This window comes from Serinus canaria, chromosome 13, assembly GCF_022539315.1.
Source record: "Serinus canaria isolate serCan28SL12 chromosome 13, serCan2020, whole genome shotgun sequence".
NCBI classification, from domain to species: domain Eukaryota; kingdom Metazoa; phylum Chordata; class Aves; order Passeriformes; family Fringillidae; genus Serinus; species Serinus canaria.
The window spans coordinates 10,343,831-10,363,231 of record NC_066327.1 but is presented as its reverse complement, the minus strand read 5'-3'; the positions used below and the strand labels follow the sequence as shown (position 1 = coordinate 10,363,231).

Below are 19,401 nucleotides of genomic sequence, written 5' to 3'. Positions count from 1 at the left end.
GGTTTTGTCATTAGCCAATTACAGCCTTTCCTCTCTATTTCCAGTTTCTTCTGTGGTAGGCAGAGATGTCCTGTTCTTTTCAGAACATCTTTATCTCTTCCCTTGTTGATGCAATCAAGGAATTCTGTAAAATATGTGCTGACAAAAATGAAATCAAGGGTAACAGTTAAAGTGCAAAAGAAGAGATTATTCTTCCACTCTGCATCAAGCATGTGCAGGTGTCAGATAAGACCTTCCAATGAAAAAAACCAAATCTATAGTTCCTTATTTATTTGCTAACACTTTAGTTGTTGCAAATCTAAATGTTGAATTCTGTGGGTGGAGAGGTTTGTTACACGTGTAGAGGAGTTTGTGCAATGGTATTCAGCTTCTTGTCTGTGAGTCCATAAATCCTGAGGGTTTCCTGAAAGATAACCAGATAAACAACCCTATTGTTAGTAGACTTAAATTAACTAGAAGAATTTCATGGGTCTTGAACTTGCAAAGATGGGAATGGATGCCTTAGCACAGTGAAACCGAGTTGTCTGGAATCTATATTTTTATTAAAACAAAATGTTTCCGTAGTGCTTTTCACTACTGTGATGTGTTCTGTTCTTAGGCTTTTGTTTGCTTTTGGGGATCCCAAATGACTCTGAATCACCCAACAAGCCAAATTTTCCAGTTTTTCCCACAAACTAGCATATTGTTTTTAGATTATTATCCTAATGCACAAAATGCAAAAAACATGGTATTGGATATAAAGGGGAATATGATGCTTGTGAGTGCACAATAGAAATACTTTAGTTGTCATACCTGGTGTCATTCTTGGCCTTTTTTTGCTTTTTGATAGACTTCTGTCCATTGCTGGCAGTAGTAAGGTGACATTTTGGTATGGAGTTTTGTTTTTTCAATGTTAGTTTTTACCATCTCTTTAATACACTGTTTCAAATGTTATTGGAGAGTTGTTCCATTTGGGGAGAGGTTAAAGAGAAAGTGGTGATTCTCCTTTGTGGAAGGAGTTTGAGAGGAGTGTGTAGGGTTATAGGAAAAGAAAGCTCTGCATGTGAGTTCTCCTTTGGGCCCAAAATGGAAATAAAAGCAGCTGTTTCCACATCTCGAGTGTGACTGTGTAAGACTTACACAGCTCATCTTCAGGGTGGAAATTATCTGCTGGGGTATGACAAATGCACTGTAATTAAAAATTGTTTCCCTAGACTGGAATTTGACTTGAGGACTGAAATAATGCCAACAGAAGAATGATGTTTTTTCTGATAGGGGTGTCAGTTGCTGTCAGCAGCATAAAACTGGCAACTGTTGGTGTGTTTGAAGTCTGCTGGTAACTTGATGTTATATTCAGACACTGTAAAGATAATTTTGTGAGAATTCCTGAAGTCTAAAAGCAAATGACATAGTTTATATTTCAAACTTCTTGTGTTCCCCCAAATAAGACGCTTCTCTGAAGAAATTAAGTACTGGGCTTTGGCATAAATACTTTTAGTGAACAGAGTGGTGACATGGATTCATCTGAACTTGTTTTGTGAGGTGGTGTCATGGAACTGACAGCACTTTTTCATCCCCTTCCAATTCTTGCTGCTTTATTTAGTAACAGGGATTAGTAGCTCCTTTAAAAAGTTTGTCAGACTTGTTTCATTTCATATATGTTGGATACAGCAAAAACTCAGAAGTTTTTGACTCTTAGGATGTACAAACTACCATGATTTTAGTCACCCCAAACTTCATGTCATGAGTGACAATTTTAGGCACACCTTTATTGAAGAAATAATAAACAATTGGTTTTTCTGAAGATGGAAAGTCAATATCTGACTTCTGGTGATTAAAACACCTGGTCACTGGCCTTACTTGAGATGTAAAAATGTCACATGGTTAAAAAGTGTGATTTCCATCTCCACACACAAGAAACTTTTAGTTCCTGGGGATGTTTCATGGTCAGAGATGATTATGAAAATGTTTTCTGTTGAGAGAGCCATTCCCAAATCTTTCTAAACATACTTTGTCCTAACAGACTGCAGACATATTATTGAAACCATGTGATGAAGATGAAGATGTTGATGGAGAAAATAATAGTGAAAGGTTTGTGTTTTTCTGTAGTCATACAAATCTATATGATTAACCTACAGCTTTTTTATGTGATCAGCTCTATCTTCTGGGCAAGAGAAACAGAAGAATAAAAAATTATTTCCACAAAATATTTTGGCACATTTTATTGCTCTTAATGATTGAAGAATTAATGTTAGCAACAGTGACTAGCCAGAAAGCATTGTTAATTTGCAGCTTTAGTTCAGCATTGATTGAAATTTCAGTTTTTTTCAGTTGAGTTTTAAAATGTTGACTATTTGAGAATAAAGGTCTGAGCTGGTTTTATTTTCAGCTTTATTCAAGTCTAGTTGTTGTGTTTACATGTTGTGACTTGAAATTCAATATGAAGATCAGAAAGTGGTAAAAAAGTAATATAAATTTTATCCCCCAGAGTTTTAATTATTGCCTTAAGTAAATACGTTGTTTATCTGCTTAAACTGCATAGGGTTTGTAAAAAAAATATAAGGGGAGTGTATAGTGTTTACTGTCCATTTAAATGATAATGTTCATTTAAAATGATAATGAGGTCTGTGCCTTCTTTTTAGGGAAGATAGTATATCACTTGATGGCAATGATAGAAAATCTTCAGAGGCATTTCTGGTAAGAAAAATTTCATTTATATACAGATTCCCAGCATCTTATAAGAAATACAAATGTGAAGTAACACAATAAATTTAGTTTTTAACATCTTAGGGTGGTTGGTGCTGCAAGGCTTGCAAGACCTCTGTTCAAGAGCTCATCATGTCACTTGACAGAGACTTAGGGCAGCACAGCAAATTTATGCTTATGCATCTCATGGAAGAAATGTTTTGGAATGTAAATAATTGGCTCCTGTTGGGGTGTTTGTCTCTATTCTTAGTTCCTTGACTTGGGAAAGATTTCTTTTTTCCTTAAAATTTCTAGAAGTGCTGGAACTGATTAAGTACCTGATTTGCAGCTGCTAGGTAATAATAAAATTGTTCTGTTCTTTAAATACAGGATTCAAGTAGCAAGACTTGTGATCTTAATGCAAACGCTGATTCAGAGGTGCTGGGGGATGGCAGCGTTCATGTACCCGAGGAAGCTCCGGCTGTCCAAGTGCCACATCTGGATCTGAAGAATGTGTCTGATGGTGACAAATGGGAAGGTAATTTTCACTCTTTAGCTCACACTATAGGTGGGGAGGAGTGATAAATAAAACTATTTACAAAGTAAAAGCAGGAGGCAACAACATGTTCCTGTACACATGGTAAGATCAACCAAGTCATGACATAGGTCTCATCTTGTTTCAGAACCATCCGCAACTTTATTAAGGACCTTAAAAAAATATAAGGAAAACTAAAGAAAGAAAGCAAAAAAGTCCAAGTTTCATTCTAGGTGGAGTGTTTGGTTTTGGTTTTTATTGTTTTAAAAATTCCGTGACCCTGAGTCTCTCATCCAAGTCTTTAAAAACATTTTGTCAAATTATATAATTTAGTTAGAATTATCATTGTGTCTTGTTTGTCTTTGTTTTATTAAATGTAAACTATTGAATTGACTGAATTTGACCTAAAATCACTAACCTGCCAAACACAGCAGTTCATATTTCAATTTTTCAGAAAAATCTGTTAGTTGTTTTGGTTTCCATGTCATTGGAAAGCTTGAAGCAGCTCTGAATTTTCAAATAAAGGCTGAAGTTACAGATGGATGTTTTTCTGTGCCCCTTCTCCTTCCACGGTTTGCAGTTTAGGAGAAGAAAAATACTTGTAACAGTTTTCTCTCAGCCAGGATTCCCTATGTTTTTGACCTTATTCTTCACTGCCTTCCAGGTTTAGCAATCCCCTGAGCTTGTGACTTGCCTGAATTTTATTGCTCAAATGTCTGGTTAAACTGTTAAAACTTTTGTTTTACTTAAAACAACCATAAATTCTTTGTAACCAGAGCAGAACACTCTTGTCATTACCTTCTTTTCAAAATACTTCTCTTTTTATGTCTTCCTTATATCGTGTTTCCTCTGCCTGGTGTTGGAGTCATCACACCTTAAAAAATGCAAGTGATCTAAGCTGCTAAACCACTGTGTGCTGTCACTGACAGTGCTGTGGCCACAGGCCACTCGTTTCTGGTCTGGAAAACCTTCAATACAACTTGATAGATGTAGTGCAGGTTAACTGTGCAGGGACAGGGTTTTAACTTTCAGCAGGCTCTTCCAGTGACAGCTCTTCCTTGAGATGCCTTTAAGTGTCACAGTGAAATCTTAGCAAGACACTGGTAGCAAGGAATCACTGCACTTAACTTGTGGTTGCAGTGTTGGAAGTATTAAAATGAGGGAAGTAAAGCTGGAATATGTGTTCTGTAACAGTGCAGCTTCGAGCTGTCAGCACATACAGCTTTGTCCTGAAGCTCAAGTGGTGAGAACTGATTGTTGGTTTGTCACTGCTGTAGACTGTCTTGCAAATTAATTGACTTCATCAGCCCACACTTCCCTTTTTACCCTTTTGCAAATAATGAGGTTTCCAACTTGTGATTGGCTTCATTTGTTTTGTACAATATTTGTTGGTTGGTGAGCCCTAGCAAACTGCACATTCAGGGTATGGCGTGGCACAGAGAAGTCAAATTGCAGGTGCCCAAAAGACACTGAGTCCAAGTTTCATTTCCAGGTTAAGAACTAAAACTAAAACATAAAAATCCTGCTTATGTTTTCAGTGTTTTATTTAGTGTAATTGCTTACTTGCACATTACATTTTGTTGCATCCCCTATTTGTCTTAAGATGACTTAATATGTATTCTCAGAAGGTTTGTGGCATCCATTTTCATTATTTCCTCAAATCTGCTCATGAAGTTGCTTTTGGTTTTACTTCCCCAAATAGCTTTATGACCCTTCTTTTGAAAACAAAGCAGCGTAGCTGTTTATAAATTTATAACTTCTTGGTATTAAATCATGTTCTTTGCAAGAGGTCTTAATTTCATTGTGAAGTATTTGAATGTTGACTGTACTTCAGTCCTGTTTAGGATGGTTATTAGGAACTCAGCCTTCCAAGGCACTGCAAGTCCTTGTGGCATTCCATTGAAGTAGAGTGACTTTGTTAAGAAATCTGTACTAGTCCAAATTCAGTTACAAGTTTGGGTTATTGAAGCAAATCTAATAGAAAACTCAAAGGCTTGTATGCAGCAGAGTTCTTGAAAATCAACATCTAATGCTTGCTGGCCCAAGGTGAAAATGCAGAATGGTTGATATATATTTCTGAGTATTTTTTTCTGCATTTGCCTTGCTTTTTGGAAATCACCACCATCTCTATATTTACAAGCTCTGAGCAAAAACATTAGAGCTTGCCTTTTGTTCATTTGAGGGTGCATGAGTCTCTTATTAAACTGCAATAAGTCTTTACTATTCCTCTACCAGTTCTTTGTAAACCTTTCCAGTAAAAAGTTCAAATTGGCTGAGGACTGAGCATCCTTACCTGCCATGGGAATTGCTTGGAAGCTGAGAGTGCTCAGGGCCTGGTCCAAAAAGATGGGATGTTTTTCCCTGGTACTGTATCTTCCTGCTTTACATGTTATGTATAGTTTGTTCTGACTGTGCTGTGTGTTCACTTTAGTATTTTTGCCATTCTTTTTCATTTTATTAGCGCCATGCCCTATCACTTTCCCCCTCATTGATTTCAAAACAATGCATCTGCAGAGAGAAGGGGAGGGTAAGTATGGTTCGCCATACATTCAGTTATCTGCCTTTTGATAGTTGATGGTTTGCTTTCTAACTAACCCTTCACCTGCTGTCCCTTATATCTTGGGAATATTCTGATCTGCAGCTTTTTTGTTGATTCAAAAAGGTCCCCTTCTTGTATCTTGTACTGTGCAAACAGGCAAGATCACAGCTGAAAAACAACAACAAAAAATTCCCAATCATACTTAGTAAATGTGCAGTGGAAAGCAGGTACAAGGGTTATTTTTCTTTTTTTTGAAGATTACTTTGTGGGTTTTATTGTTGTTCTGCACACTTTGAACCCAGTTTTCAAATTTCTGATTAGAACTAGGAAAAAGAACAGGCAACTAAAAGGAAAAGGGGGGTGGGATTTTAAATTGAAGTAATTGGAAGGCTGTGTCAGCTTTATTTTTAGACAACAAGAAAACCATGTCAATTATAAGGAATGTTAGCAAGGAGCTTTTCATAGGGATTTGAAAGAATTGATTGTTTTGGAATCTCCCTCCTAAAAAATCACCTTCCACAAATTAACAAATCTCTTTTTCTCAGTGGTGTCAAGGTAGATTTTATCATAAAACCCAAAAATACTCCTTGAAAAAGACTTAAGCAAATGGTCATTGTCCCTAAACCTTCTTCAAAACCAAGAGGACCAACTTTAAAAGTACATGCATACAGTATGAAAATGAGTTTCCACAGCCAAATAATGGAATGGACAATAAACATATTCTTCTAATTTTATATTTCTGCTACATAAATAAGGCTCTGTTACACTGTTGAACTGCTCAGAAATGCATACTCCCAAGATACACTTTGAAAAAGGGATCCTAGTGTGCATACTTCATTTCAGTACCTTTTTCTTTCAGTTATATGACAGAATTTGTAGCTTTCTGATGCATTTCACTGTTTTTATTCACTTTGTGTATGACACCACATCCTCTAGAGCATACAAGACTAAGCATTGGGTTCGTGTTTTTGTTTCGACTCTTGTTGATAGTTCTGGTAACAGAAAAATATCATTTTGTGTCTTTTTTTTATCTTCTAGATCCATTTCCTGCTTTCAAGTCTTGGCAGGAGGACAGTGAATCTGGAGAAGCTCAGCTTTCCCCACAGGCTGGGAGGATGACTAATCATCCATTGGAAGAGGACTGTCATCCCATATTGTCACATCGGAGTTTGGATTTTGGGCAAAGCCAGCGTTTCTTACATGATCCAGAAACGTTGGACTCTTCATCCAAAGCACTTTCTTTTGTTAGGTGTGTATTTTAATGCAGTCTGGCGGCAGGATGTGTTATGCCAGGATGAAAATACAGCTGTTTGATACTGCCGTGGGTTTTCATGATCTGAATGAACTGAAGACCAAGGTCAAACATAGCACTGTGTGACCATTTGGCTGCTCTGCCTGCCCAGGAACTGCTGGAGTGAGTTAGAGCAGAGGTTCAGCTGGGGTGGGATCGTGTCTCTCCAAGTGGCCTTTGACAGATGCTGAGGGAAAGAGGATAAAAATAGGACAAGATTGCAGAGCTTTCCCTGGCATTTGGTCACGGCTTCAGACAAATGGCACTTCCTGGGCTGAAAGTAGTATTTATATCCTTTGTTTACCAGGCTTTGCTAGACTCTGGTCTGATTTTATGTAAGCTCTGGCTTTTTTTTCTTGTATTTTTTTAACCTAGTTTATCAAAGTAGAGTTGTATTTTTTTAACCTAGTTTATTAAAGTAGAGTTGTCACTAAGCAAGCTGCAGGTTATTTGTATGAACTGGGCAGTGTCACTCTCCAAAACTGTAAATAACCTGTGACCTATACTGTCTGCTGCTGTTACTGAGAAAGAGAAGTTGAGAACAATTTTCATGTTTGTTAGGGAAGAAATAAAAATGAGAAAGCCTGAAACAGGAGATTGGAACAAGTTCAGAGTTTCTAGTGTCTGTCTGTCAGATTTGATTCAGAAAGATCCTTGTGCAAGTATTCTCCAATTAACCACAGAAGATATTTAACAAGTACTGTTAAAATGATGTAGAAGACTGACCTGCAGAAAAGTGCTGATGATAATAGCTATTCTCATTCTGAAACTAAAAAGGATCTGCTCTAGTAGATGATTAGATTAGTATTGCTAATAGCTTGAACAACATAGATTTCACTGGCTGTGTTGAGGGATGTTTCAGGCACTTTGTATAATAAGTGTTCTGGAAAATTCTCATGTCAGTCTTGAAACAAAAAACGCTTTGCAAGAGCAGCAAATGTCAAGGAGCTGTGTGAAAGATGATATAAAACCAAAACCACATACTTTAGAAGTCTGTTAGTAAAATCTAAGAAATGTATTAGTAAGACTAACAAATTATGTGGATACTTTTTGGCTTAATTATCTCTTAACTTGCCAGAAACAGCTGAGTGAAACTGTTTAATTACCAAGGATTGTTCCAGTAGTATTTTCTAGCCTGGGCTTTATTCTGTGCCCAGTCCTTGAAGAACAGCTGAGTATATAGTAACTTAGGTAAATAGCCCAGGCACGAGAAAGCTGGCAATTAATGGTACATTACACTTGAATTTCAAATACAGTTTTTCTGTTGTGGATATTACTCATGTTAGGGAGACCAAAATAACATCACATCTTGAAGGCAGCAGCTCAAAGCAGATTGAGTAAATAGCTCTGAAAACTTGAAATTAATGGATTATGAACTGGAGAAAAAATGAAATTATTAATCTCTGACTTGAATATATGTCTTGTTTGCACTCATTTAATTATCTAAATGACATTTAAAAAATGTTTTTAAACAGAACACGAAGAGCATCCTTTAGCTCAAAAGATGACAAAAGGGAAGATAAGACACCTTATCAACTTGTCAAGAAATTACAGAAAAAAATAAAGCAATTTGAGGAACAGTTTGAAAAAGAGAAAAACAGTAAGGTAGGTTAGCACTTCTGTCTTTACTAACGATAAAGGACTGCATGGGAGGGCTGACTCTCCTTAGTTCAGTATTGAATAACTGTGTTCACAGATGAGAATTTTGTTACACACTGCTGTCTGCAAAAAGCAACAGCAATATTAGAAAGTATGCCAGAATGCCAGAACCAAAGGAGGACAGAGTGACAGTTCTGCTGAGAGACTGAGGTAATTTCAGATGTGTGGAAAAGCAGAAGTGTCTTAACCACTCTCTGGTGCAGCTGCTGAAGTTGTTTCAGTTTTGTTTTCAGAAGTGTTGTCCTTATGTTGGCACTGAGATCTGAAGTGATAGTGAGTGGCATTCCTGTAACTGTTCACATTCACCATCACAAATACTGCCAAATATTGAAAGAAGTATTTATGAACAAGATTTACTATGTTGGTTTTAATATGTAGTTTATTTGTATCTTTTTCAGCCCTCCTATAGTGATATTGCAGCCAATCCAAAAGTTTTAAAATGGATGACCGAACTTACCAAATTGAGAAAGCAAATAAAAGGTAAGAGATTGTGTTGCAAGAGAAGAAGAAACTGTAGCAAATTATCTCCATGACTGAAATGGCTAAGTAATTCAGTAAACTTCCACAGCACACAAAAATGTTTCATTTCTACATTCTGCATTATTCAAAAATCAAATTATTCTTATGGCTTTAGTTCTTTAGGAGGAAACTTTCCATATCCAAATTGCCATGTTCCTGTACTTGCAGTTAAATAAACTGTGTTATTTCTTTTAAACATTTGGATTGAGCAATTTTTTCCATTTCAGATGCAAAGCAGAGGAGCTCAGAGGGAGAATTCATACCTCAAACACGTCCACGAAGTAACACTCTTCCAAAAAGCTTTGGTTCCTCTCTTGACCAAGAGGATGAAGAAAATGAAGATGAGATGCAGGTTGTGCAGAAAGAGAAGAAGCCCACCAAGGAGGCTACACTTGAACTCATTTTGAAAAGATTAAAGGAAAAACGAGTTGAGAGATGTTTACCAGAAGATATAAAGGTAAGCATAAGGGTATGGATAGGCTCTTTCTTAGAGAATAAGGGGGAAATAGAGCACTTTATTAGATACCACTTTATCAATATGATGATGCCTCTGGCTAGCAGCCCCTTGCCAGGCCATCATATTTCAGATTCAGTGGGGAAATTATCAACATGAACCACATTCTCCTCGCTCTATATTTAAATATTTACAACTATGTGCTGACAATACTGAACAGCTTTAAATGGAGGAAGGTGGGTTGTGTGATGTTAACTAAGCTAAGTTTGGCTTAGGCATCTGGATAGCAAATAAAAGTGACTTGTGTTTGATGAAATGCTAATTATTCTTGATAGAAAATGACAAAGGACCATTTGGTAGAAGAGAAAACATCTCTCCAGAAGAGCCTCCTGTATTATGAAAGCCAGCATGGACGGCCGGTAATGCTTGGCTTTATTTCAAACTCTGCCATTGTGTGCATAGACAGCAGTAACTCTTGAGCAGTAGTAAGATCAGAACTTAATGCTGGTGTCGGGGGGTCTTCTTTTTCGTTCTCCAAAACACAAAGGTATCTGTTGGCCTCCATGTTGCTATCTGAGGAACTTGCTGCATTGACTTCTAAAAAAAATGAAAAAGTATGTATTAATAGGCCCCCTTTTCAGAAATCAGCAGGTTGTTGGAGTGTGCAAAGTGATAGGTGTCATTTGGTGCCTTATATGTCTGTGAGGCAAAGAGATGTCTAAAAAATAAACAAGATTATTGAATTTCCTCAGAAATGACCACAAATGTTATTCTGGATTTCACAGAAACAGAAATGAAAGGACAGTTCCCACCCCCCTTCTCTACAGTTTCATCTCTTTCTTTTTTCCCTTTCATTTCTGTAGAACCATCATCATTGCCAGGCACACATCTTTTTTCCCCAGTTCTTGGTTCCTTTTTTGCCTCTTTTCCATGGATATTTAAATACAGGGTTTGCCTGTGCTGAGGCTCCCCTAATTTTTAGGACGCATTTAAATCTTTTCCCTGAAAATTACAGGATATTAGAGTGAGAGAGAATGGAAAAGCACCCAGTTATTCCCTTTTATCTGCACAAACCCCTTTCATACACACAGCGTAAGGTAGTTTTATATTCCTAGTTGGAATGTTGGTGGCCTGGCAGGAGAAGCACACGGCTTTGTGTTTGCTTGTCTGTGATGGAGTGACCGGTATAATTAATTCTGTGGTTTCTCTGCCTCTAGGTTACTAGAGAAGAAAGACATATTGTGAAGCCACTTTATGACAGATACAGACTTGTAAAACAAATGTTAACTAGAGCAAGCATTACTCCTATTCTTGTGAGTAAAACAAATGCTATTTCTGTTTATTTTCCCACTTCTGAACTGCGAGGCTGCCTTTAGGAAAGCTAGTAACACTGTTCTGTGAAACATCTTTCTTGTGGAAGATACAAGATATTGTTGTCATTGTATTTGAGGAATTTGATTGATTTACTGCTGAGAACAGAGCAGTTCCAAGCTGTCTGTGACCTTGATGGCTCTTGGGAATTAAATGGTTCTCTGTGGAAGTAAGTGAGCTGTGCTAACTTGCTGTGGCAGAGATGTTCCCAAGTGCTTGTGCTAGGTATGGATCCCCAGGACATACTGTACTTTCAGTCCTCCCCAGAATAGTAACACCAGTTGCAGTGCAGGTTCTTGTCAGCAGAGGCTTGAGTGACAGGATTGCCATCAGAACCATTTCATTCCTTCATGCTTCCCCAGAGAGAGACATGTTACCAGCACCTGCAGCATCTGTACAACATCCGTGCTTTTCCATTGTGTTTTCACTTCATTTCCTTCTGAATTTTCTATCCTCTCTCTGTGGTCTTCTAAGAGATGAGGAAGAAAAGTTTTCATACTGTGCAAGGAAATTGATATAACCTTGTTTATAGTACCTGTAAAGCAGCTGGGGAATGACACCCAGCTGGTTTTGTTCTGCATGAGCCATAATCCAAGCCTTGCATACTGACCCAGACTTGCAAAATACCTGTTTGGATGTTGGCTGCTGACCCTTTTGGAAGGAAGGGACTGCATAGCTGACATGAGATAATCTCTTTGCATACAGACAGTTCTTCCCAGACACAGGTAGCTGGGCTTACTCAGCAGGAACTTAATCTGCTGTTTACATTGTCACTGACAGTTCTGAGCTCTCCTCTCTAAGTTGGAGTACACTAAGATAAAGGGACCAGGTCAAGATTCTGCCTTTCTTGCACATACATTTTTTGGGTGGCTCCTTTTAAAGAAAAATGTGATGTGCATCACAGTCAGGTTTAAGGGCTTTTCTATCAGAATCCCTTTCTGAACTCCATAAGCACTTAGGCACCATTGTGTTTCTCTGTGACTGGTGAGTCACAGCTTTTTGGTAGTGCCCTTGACTGATTGAGCTCTATCCCATCTCTCCCCTCAGAAATCTGACAGTTCAGCTGAGATGGGTTTTACATTCTGGGTAGCCTTATGACTGTACCATAGCTATTCTGGTTTTTTGGCTGTGAAATAAAGAGATGGGTGATAGCTCACCAGAAGAATTTTAAATTCAGGAGAGATGTCAGTAACAGATTCCTAATCTGTGCTCTAGGCAGCACCTGTAAAATCTTTTTCACAGGTCTTTGCTTTTGAAACCTATAAGAGATATGAGGAGCTTTCTCTTATTGCCAAGGATTGTTCAGTGGTTACTTCTAAGGAGTCTGTATTCAGTGCCAGATATTTCAAGAATTGATTTTTAGGTTTGTATGACAATTGATTCCATGAGATATCTCTTACTGTATCCTGGTACACCAATGACATGCACTGAGGCCTGTATGGAAACGTCCAGAGAAGCAGGAGAATATTTACCTTTCATGAACTAAAGTTTTTGACAGGTCATTGTCTGTGTGGCTTATGTGTTTCACATTTTCCTGTCCAGAGACCATCTGTTGGAGCTGCTTCTGCTGTCTGGGGATAAGGCATGAGGAGAACATTGTGGCAGGTGTGCAGCAGGCACCTGGACAGCACAGGGACACCTGCTTTAGGCTGGAGTTCAAAGGATTTTGGCTCTGAGGTGGCAACACATAGCTCTGATTTCACACTTCCACCTGCAGGGCTTCAGAGTGGTCTGGAAAAGGAACCAGGCAGGATTATTCCCAGTGGATGCCTGGCAGGAGATAACCAGCTCTGGCCTATGTAACTGTGCTTTGGGAGGAATAAGTATAAATACAAAATTCAGAGCTATCATTGCACTTGATGAATCTTCTACAAAACATGGAGAGAGCAAATGCATTTTATTTTAAGTCTGATAATGAATGTTTTAAAATAATTTATAAGCTACAACAATTCTGTGTCAAGGATACCTTGGGTATCTGAGCTTTTTGGGTTGTTTGGTTATTTTATTGTGCTCTGTAAGTATGTTCGCTGTCTTTTGTTCATCTCAGAGAGGAAATATTGGGTAACTTCAGTGTAATTCTGACTTCAAACAGCACTTGATGTCTTGCTGTACATTTTGAAACAAATTTCCATTTTTTCAGGGATCACCATCAACCAAGAGGCGGGGGCAGATGTTGCAGCCCATTATTGAAGGTGAAACTGCCCATTTTTTTGAAGAAATTAAGGTAGGTGCAATGCCTTTAAAAAATACTCCCAGCACTTGTAATAGGGAACTGAAATATATCATATTTGTTTTGGATTTCTGTTCTCACTTTCAGGAGGAAGAGGAGGAAAGTGATGGTTTGTCTACAGATCTAAATGAAATCTTAAAAACTGCTGCCCAAACACAGCCTGTTCTAAGCCTGGTTGAAAACTCTGAGTCTGATATTGAAGATGGTCAAGAGAAACTCACCCGGGACCTGAGGCTCTCCAGCACCCGAGCTGCTTCTATGTATGGACAATTAAGTGGATAATTTAATTACAGTAGTTGTAATTATTGTAGTTAGAGTCATGATACTGAATCTCTGATGTTGGGTGAAAGGGAGTGACATGTTCAGCACTTCACAGGAAATGTTTGGATTGAATGAGTGTTCTTTGCTCTGACATGTCTAAGATCATTTTGTACTCAGTGAATTATTTAGTATCTTCTAAACCTTCTTCAGCCTTACTTGAGCTGTGTAGACAGCAGCAAATTTATACCCCTTTATTAACTGCTAGTTTGTTCTCAATATTTCACTTTCAAACTGACAGCATGTTCCTCATGAGCCAGACAAATAAATTATTAGTGGAGCTAGCTCAGTTGTTTCTGAGGAATTTAAATTCTATTGTACAGCCAACATATTTTTCTTTCACTTGAAATTTTTAGGCCTGAGTTATTGGAGCAACTGTGGAAAGCCAGAGCTGAGAAGAAGAAGCTACGTAAGACATTACGAGAATTTGAAGAGGAGTTTTATCAGCAGAATGGAAGGTTTGTTTAGCACAAAACCAGATGCTGGGCTGCAGCCTCATTATATAGCCAAGTGTATTTTCTAACTTTGAATGTTGTCAGCTGGAATCTGATCTGTTTTGATCTGCTGTGAATAATCTCCTGAGGGAGATAACTTTGTGTATTTTTAACAGTCCTATTTTAAAAAAATAGCATTTAAAAATACCTACTAGAAAGTATGATTTTTTTTATTTTAAAAACCCCATATTATCCCTGTTCTTTAACATAGGGCAGGGAAATTTCCCCATTTGCCCCTTGTTCCAGTAGGTCAGTTGTGGCAGTGTGTATTTGCTTTACCAGTAAAGGTTTTTATAACTTTTATTCTCCTTGTAGTTTAGGTTTTTTAGGTTTCTTATTTGAATTTGTTTTGTCATGAATTGGATTGCATTGCTGCTCATTGTGTTTTTGAGATGTCTCATGTCATGAACAAAACTACCAACACTCCTAAGAGGTCTCTTCCTTGACTGGCAAATGCTCTCACTTGACTGTGCCTACTCCTGTATTTCTCCTGAACTACAAACTCCTGTAATGTGGCTTCATCATGCACTTACTGAGTTTGGAACAAAACTCCTTTTGACTTCAATGGCAAATAATGAGGTTAATCATATTAATAGATTATTTATTATAGTCCAATAAGAATAATGCTCTGCTGCCAATTTGTGGGTCAATCTGCTTACAGTAAAAAACGTAGATTGACTAAAATGTGTCTTTTTCTGCAATGTATACACAGGATCTGAAATGAAACTCTTCATATCCTGTTAGTAAAATTCCCAGGAGAGCTTAGGGCAATGGTTATTACCCAATGCTGCAGCAGTTGTGCTGAATAAATTCTGCTGGATTTTCAATTCAGTTTTTTAGGTGATGGCAGCTTTAACTACAATAAACTATGTCATGCCTGTTATTGGTGAACAAGCTGCCAATAATCTTTTCATCTGCCCTAAAATAACTTCCTGTAGCTGCTTCTGTGTTTGGCTTGTTGCAAGATGGAGGATTTAGTTGAAATTTTGATGTTTTTCTTTTTACAGGAATGTACAAAAAGAAGATCGGGTCCCAATGCTGGATGAGTACAGGGAGTACAAGAAAATCAAAGCTAAACTGAGGCTGTTAGAAGTCCTTATCAGCAAACAAGATTCTTCAAAATCAATTTAAATTATATTCCTCCAACCTGTTGAGTAACATGCTGTTTCCATATACTACCCCTGTACTTATTGGGTGCTTGTGTTCATGTGTCATGCACTGTTGAAAGAATCCAGTTTGTGCACTTTACTGTGGTGCCACTAGGACATGTTTGAAGGGTAAGTAGGTCCTGTCTAGAGAGCAAATAAGGTTTCTGAGTTTGAGACTGCTCTATCCAACTTTAGCAAACACAGTTTCCATTGAAGTTTTGTATTCCTGATGCATCCATCCTGTTCCAAAACAACCATAGCTTTTTTTTATCTTTAGCATTCAAGAACTTTGAGACTTTTGTTATTACTAACCTTTTGCATTGTTGAAGAAATTATTAATATTGTAATGCTACACCGAACTATTCCTCTTGCCTAAAAAAAATCAGCAAATTAAGGGTACAGCTCTTAATTCTTGGAACACTTAAACAGACTGTAATTCCTTTCAAAGGACTGCTGTGGAACAACTTTGATTTTTTGGTATTCTAAATTGCACCTGTACACAGTAATAATTAACGTCTATGGATTTTGCTCATTAGCGGTCACGTTTCCTCCTTGATAAAGATGACAGTGGACAAACCAGAAAGTGACCTTTTCTTAGTGGCTTTTAAACCTTGGAAAACTGAAAAGTTCAATCACATGCTGCCTACAGGACTCATGTCATTGTTGTTCATTTGATCCCTTTTTGGGTTGTTGTTTATCAGCCAGTGGTGATGTAGTGTTTGGGCTGAATTGGATACGGCATCTCCGCTTTCGGAAGATTTGAGGAGCACAGTGAACACTGTGGTGTTTGGGAAATCTGGTGGTGCTCAGACTTGTGTGGCTCCACAGAAAGGAGCTGGCTTAGGACAGTTAAAATCCCACTGTACCTGAAATGAGTATGGTGTCAAGGGCTAAAATCAGTGTAGTTAACACGCACCACAGGGAGAACCGTCGGTTTGGAGTGGAAAGATTACTGCTGTTTATCACGGTTTTGTTTTACAGTTGGAGAATAAAAATACATTATCTAATCCTTACGATGTAAGCAAAACAGTTTATGGGCCTTGCATGATTTAGCTTCAGAGTTGAATCTAAATAATGTTTTGAGTATCACATCTGCTGTGCTGAATGATGATTTAGGGACTAGCTTTGCTCTGCAGCAGCCATCCGCAGCTGTTTCTGATCTGACAAAATCAAAATGTTAATTTCAGCTGGTGCTTTCTCAGTTGTTTTTTTTTTTATTTCAGTGTATCAGTTTGATTGTGGCCATGTTTTGCATGCACCTACTCTCACTGCATGTTTTTATGACTGGCTAATGTCAACATAGCAATGATTCACTCTGCTTTACGAAAGACCAAAAATGAACTTTCTCACGATGTAAGAAATGGCTCGCACATAACCTCAGAGACTTGCTGTTCTGTCATGAAGCATATGAAATAGGTTGCAAGTAGGATTTTTAGTGCTCAGATTTCATTTGTGTACTGTGGAATACTTCTTGGTTTGTTTTACTCTGCTTGTAGGCATGTAATTTTGGAATTCAGAAAAAGAAAAGCACTAAAACTATTGAGCACTGGTGGTATGCCTTTTTTTCTTTTCTTTCTTTTTTTTTTTAACTGCAAAGTGATCTGGGACCTTAGAGAATTATGAGGTTAAAGTAGTCTTTGAGACCATTTACCAATTTTATTCAGTTCCATTGTGCAATGTACACTTCAGTTCCTTTTCTATCAGTCTGCAGACACGGGTGTATCCAAACATTGAAACTAATGTGTACTGTATAGTGTTGTACATGAATGTTTGTGTTTTATATACCACATGCAAAATGTCAATATGCACTATTTAAATGTTTTAAATAATATATTCCTCCTTTATAATGCTTAAATCTATATGATTCCAATATTTTTATAAGTGAGTGAGTGATCAGACTGGTTCCAATTCAGAATTAACAGCTGCTTTGTGTTTGTTATGCAGTGTTTGGCTGTTTATTCAGTATAGTAGATAAGCATGGCAACAGTTATGCTGAGTGTGTTTTGTGCCATCCTTGTTGAGCAATAAATAAATGGTAGAACTAGGCATTTTGTGATATAACAGTTTTACTTTGGTAAAAGCAAAACCTATATATCTATATGGATATATAGATATGGAATATATATAACTAAACCAGATATAATTGCATTGCTATGTCTGGTGCTCATTGTATAGACTTTTATAATAAAAGTACCTTAACCTTTATTTTCTTGTATTTTTGTTTCTCATCATGCTTTCTCCTCCACTGCCATCTCTTGAAAAGGAGTGCTGAATCCTTTGCTGCTCCTGTTTGTAGCTGCAGGGTGTTGTGAGAGGGTCTGAATTCTATGATGTGCCCTGGTGGTGGCTCGGGTGAAACTGCATCCCCTGGAGCCGTGTTCTGCTCGTGCGGGCTGTGCAGGGGAGGGGCCCCAGCTCCTGGACTGATAGCTGGGATCGTGGTGCCAGCTGGGCTTCAGCTCCTGCTGGGAGTGACACGGGAGCACACTGGGAGATGGCTCCTTCCTGCCCCAGCAGGAGCAGGGTGGGTGCAGGGAGCCACCCCTGGGACAGTTCATTCACTGCCCTCAGATGAGCACATGGGTGTTGTGTCTCTGTACCCATGAGGATCTCTCAGCCCTGGACTCAGCACTGCAGCAGTTACTGCTGTTTGTGGCCAGGAAACTGCTCTTGCCTGTGGTGTTTGTGAGGGTCCTCAGGACAAGGTGAGAGATAAGAATCCGACTCCAAGTTCTTAGAAGGCTTATTTATTATATTACAATATTAAAAGAAATTGTATACTAAAACTATACTAAAGAAAGAGAAAGGATGCATCAGAAGGCTAGAAAAGAATGAATAATGAAAACCTGTGACTCCTCAGAGAAGTCACAGGTGGCTTTGATTGGTCTTTAGGTAAAAACAATTCACATCAAAGATGCACCTGTTGGTAAACAACCTCCAGACCACATTCCAAAGCAGCAAACACAGGAGGAGAGAATTGGATAATTATTATTTACATTTTTCTCTGAGGTTTCTCAGCTTCCCAGGAGAGGAAATCCTGGCGAAGGGATTTTTCAGAAAATATCATGGTGATGCTTGCACTGCTGTACCCAGCAGGGGATGCTTTTCCTCTCAATCAAACAGCCTTTCATAGTATGTTGTGAGTTCATAGAAAGTGAGCAAGGTCTTTGAAGCTGGCTCTTGTGTTGTGTTCTGTGAAAATCCACCTTTCTACAGCCTAAGGAGTGGCAGGGGCTGAAGAACTGAAGGTGAAGACTTTGCACTTCAGGTAAGTGGGAACAAGAAAGCAGCAAGTTGAGGGAGCAAGTGAGGGAGAGGAGTTGGAAGGCAGCCTAGGGTATGTTCTGTGGGTTGGTACAGAGTAACCTTCCCTCTGATCCACATGGCCTTTCTCTGGAAATGGGGGAAAGAAATTCTTAGGATATTGCTCTGAACAATGAACAAGGTTCCTACTGATCTGTTCTGCAATCCCCCATTTTTCCTCAAATCATTAATTATTCAATGAAACTTGCTGTGATCAGGATGCTAATTAGGAAAAAAAAATCCCTCAAAGATGGTTTAGTGGGAACTGCTGCAAATCAATGTGTGTTGAACTAGGATATTAATGAGGAAAATAACTGTGTTAAACACTATTAGTTAAAATGGAGGAGAGGCATGTTTCTGAGGGTGCAAAAAGCTCACTTATATTAGGAAAAATCTATTACTGGAGAACCAGTTCTGAGACAATGCAAGTGTAGGGTTTTGCAAGCTTTGCCTCTTCAAACAGATTTACCTGAGCTGTGTCACTGCAGGGTACAGAGCTTGCAGGGAAAAGCCAGGCAGGGTGTGGAGAGGGTATCCTGTGCCCCAGGGGAGTGGGGTGAGGTTGAGGAGAGCTTGAAGGCTCTTTGGGGAATTTCTGGGAGAGGAAATGTGTCCAAAGGTTTTGAATATCTGTAGGAGAGGGCTGCCAGGAGGAGGAAAGGTTGGAGAGGTCGCAGGTGCCACACACCTGCTTTTCTGCTGTCAGGCTATTGAGTAATCCGGATAAACAAATCACCAGTGACCTATGTGTTGTGGGACAAGTGTCCAGGGCTACTGCCTGGCAACGAGATCCCTTTGGAGGGGAAGGGAATCGGGGTTTAGTTTTAGTTTTTAGTTTTTTAGTTTTAAAACTAAAACTTAGTTTTAGTTTTAAAT

General features: G+C 38.5%; 1 protein-coding gene across 8 annotated transcripts in view; it reads left to right on the top strand.

Moving 5' to 3' along the window:
• Positions 1–17,427, top strand: part of FAM13B (family with sequence similarity 13 member B) — a 44,437-nt gene extending 27,010 nt beyond the window's left edge. For 4 of the 8 annotated variants that reach the window (XM_030229152.2, XM_030229150.2, XM_018915408.3 and 1 more), the window contains exons 12-25: positions 2,003–2,070; positions 2,622–2,676; positions 3,055–3,202; positions 5,661–5,726; positions 6,777–6,987; positions 8,505–8,634; positions 9,087–9,168; positions 9,435–9,664; positions 9,997–10,080; positions 10,879–10,974; positions 13,173–13,256; positions 13,350–13,522; positions 13,937–14,038; positions 15,082–17,427. In XM_030229152.2, the coding sequence (XP_030085012.1) occupies positions 2,003–2,070; positions 2,622–2,676; positions 3,055–3,202; positions 5,661–5,726; positions 6,777–6,987; positions 8,505–8,634; positions 9,087–9,168; positions 9,435–9,664; positions 9,997–10,080; positions 10,879–10,974; positions 13,173–13,256; positions 13,350–13,522; positions 13,937–14,038; positions 15,082–15,205 (1,653 nt within the window). In that variant the 3' untranslated portion in view covers positions 15,206–17,427. The remainder of the gene's footprint in view (positions 1–2,002; positions 2,071–2,621; positions 2,677–3,054; positions 3,203–5,660; positions 5,727–6,776; positions 6,988–8,504; positions 8,635–9,086; positions 9,169–9,434; positions 9,665–9,996; positions 10,081–10,878; positions 10,975–13,172; positions 13,257–13,349; positions 13,523–13,936; positions 14,039–15,081) is intronic. The other 4 variants (XM_030229153.2, XM_030229154.2, XM_030229155.2 and 1 more) reach the window with 4 other exon arrangements.
• The last annotated feature ends 1,974 nt before the right edge of the window (positions 17,428–19,401 follow it).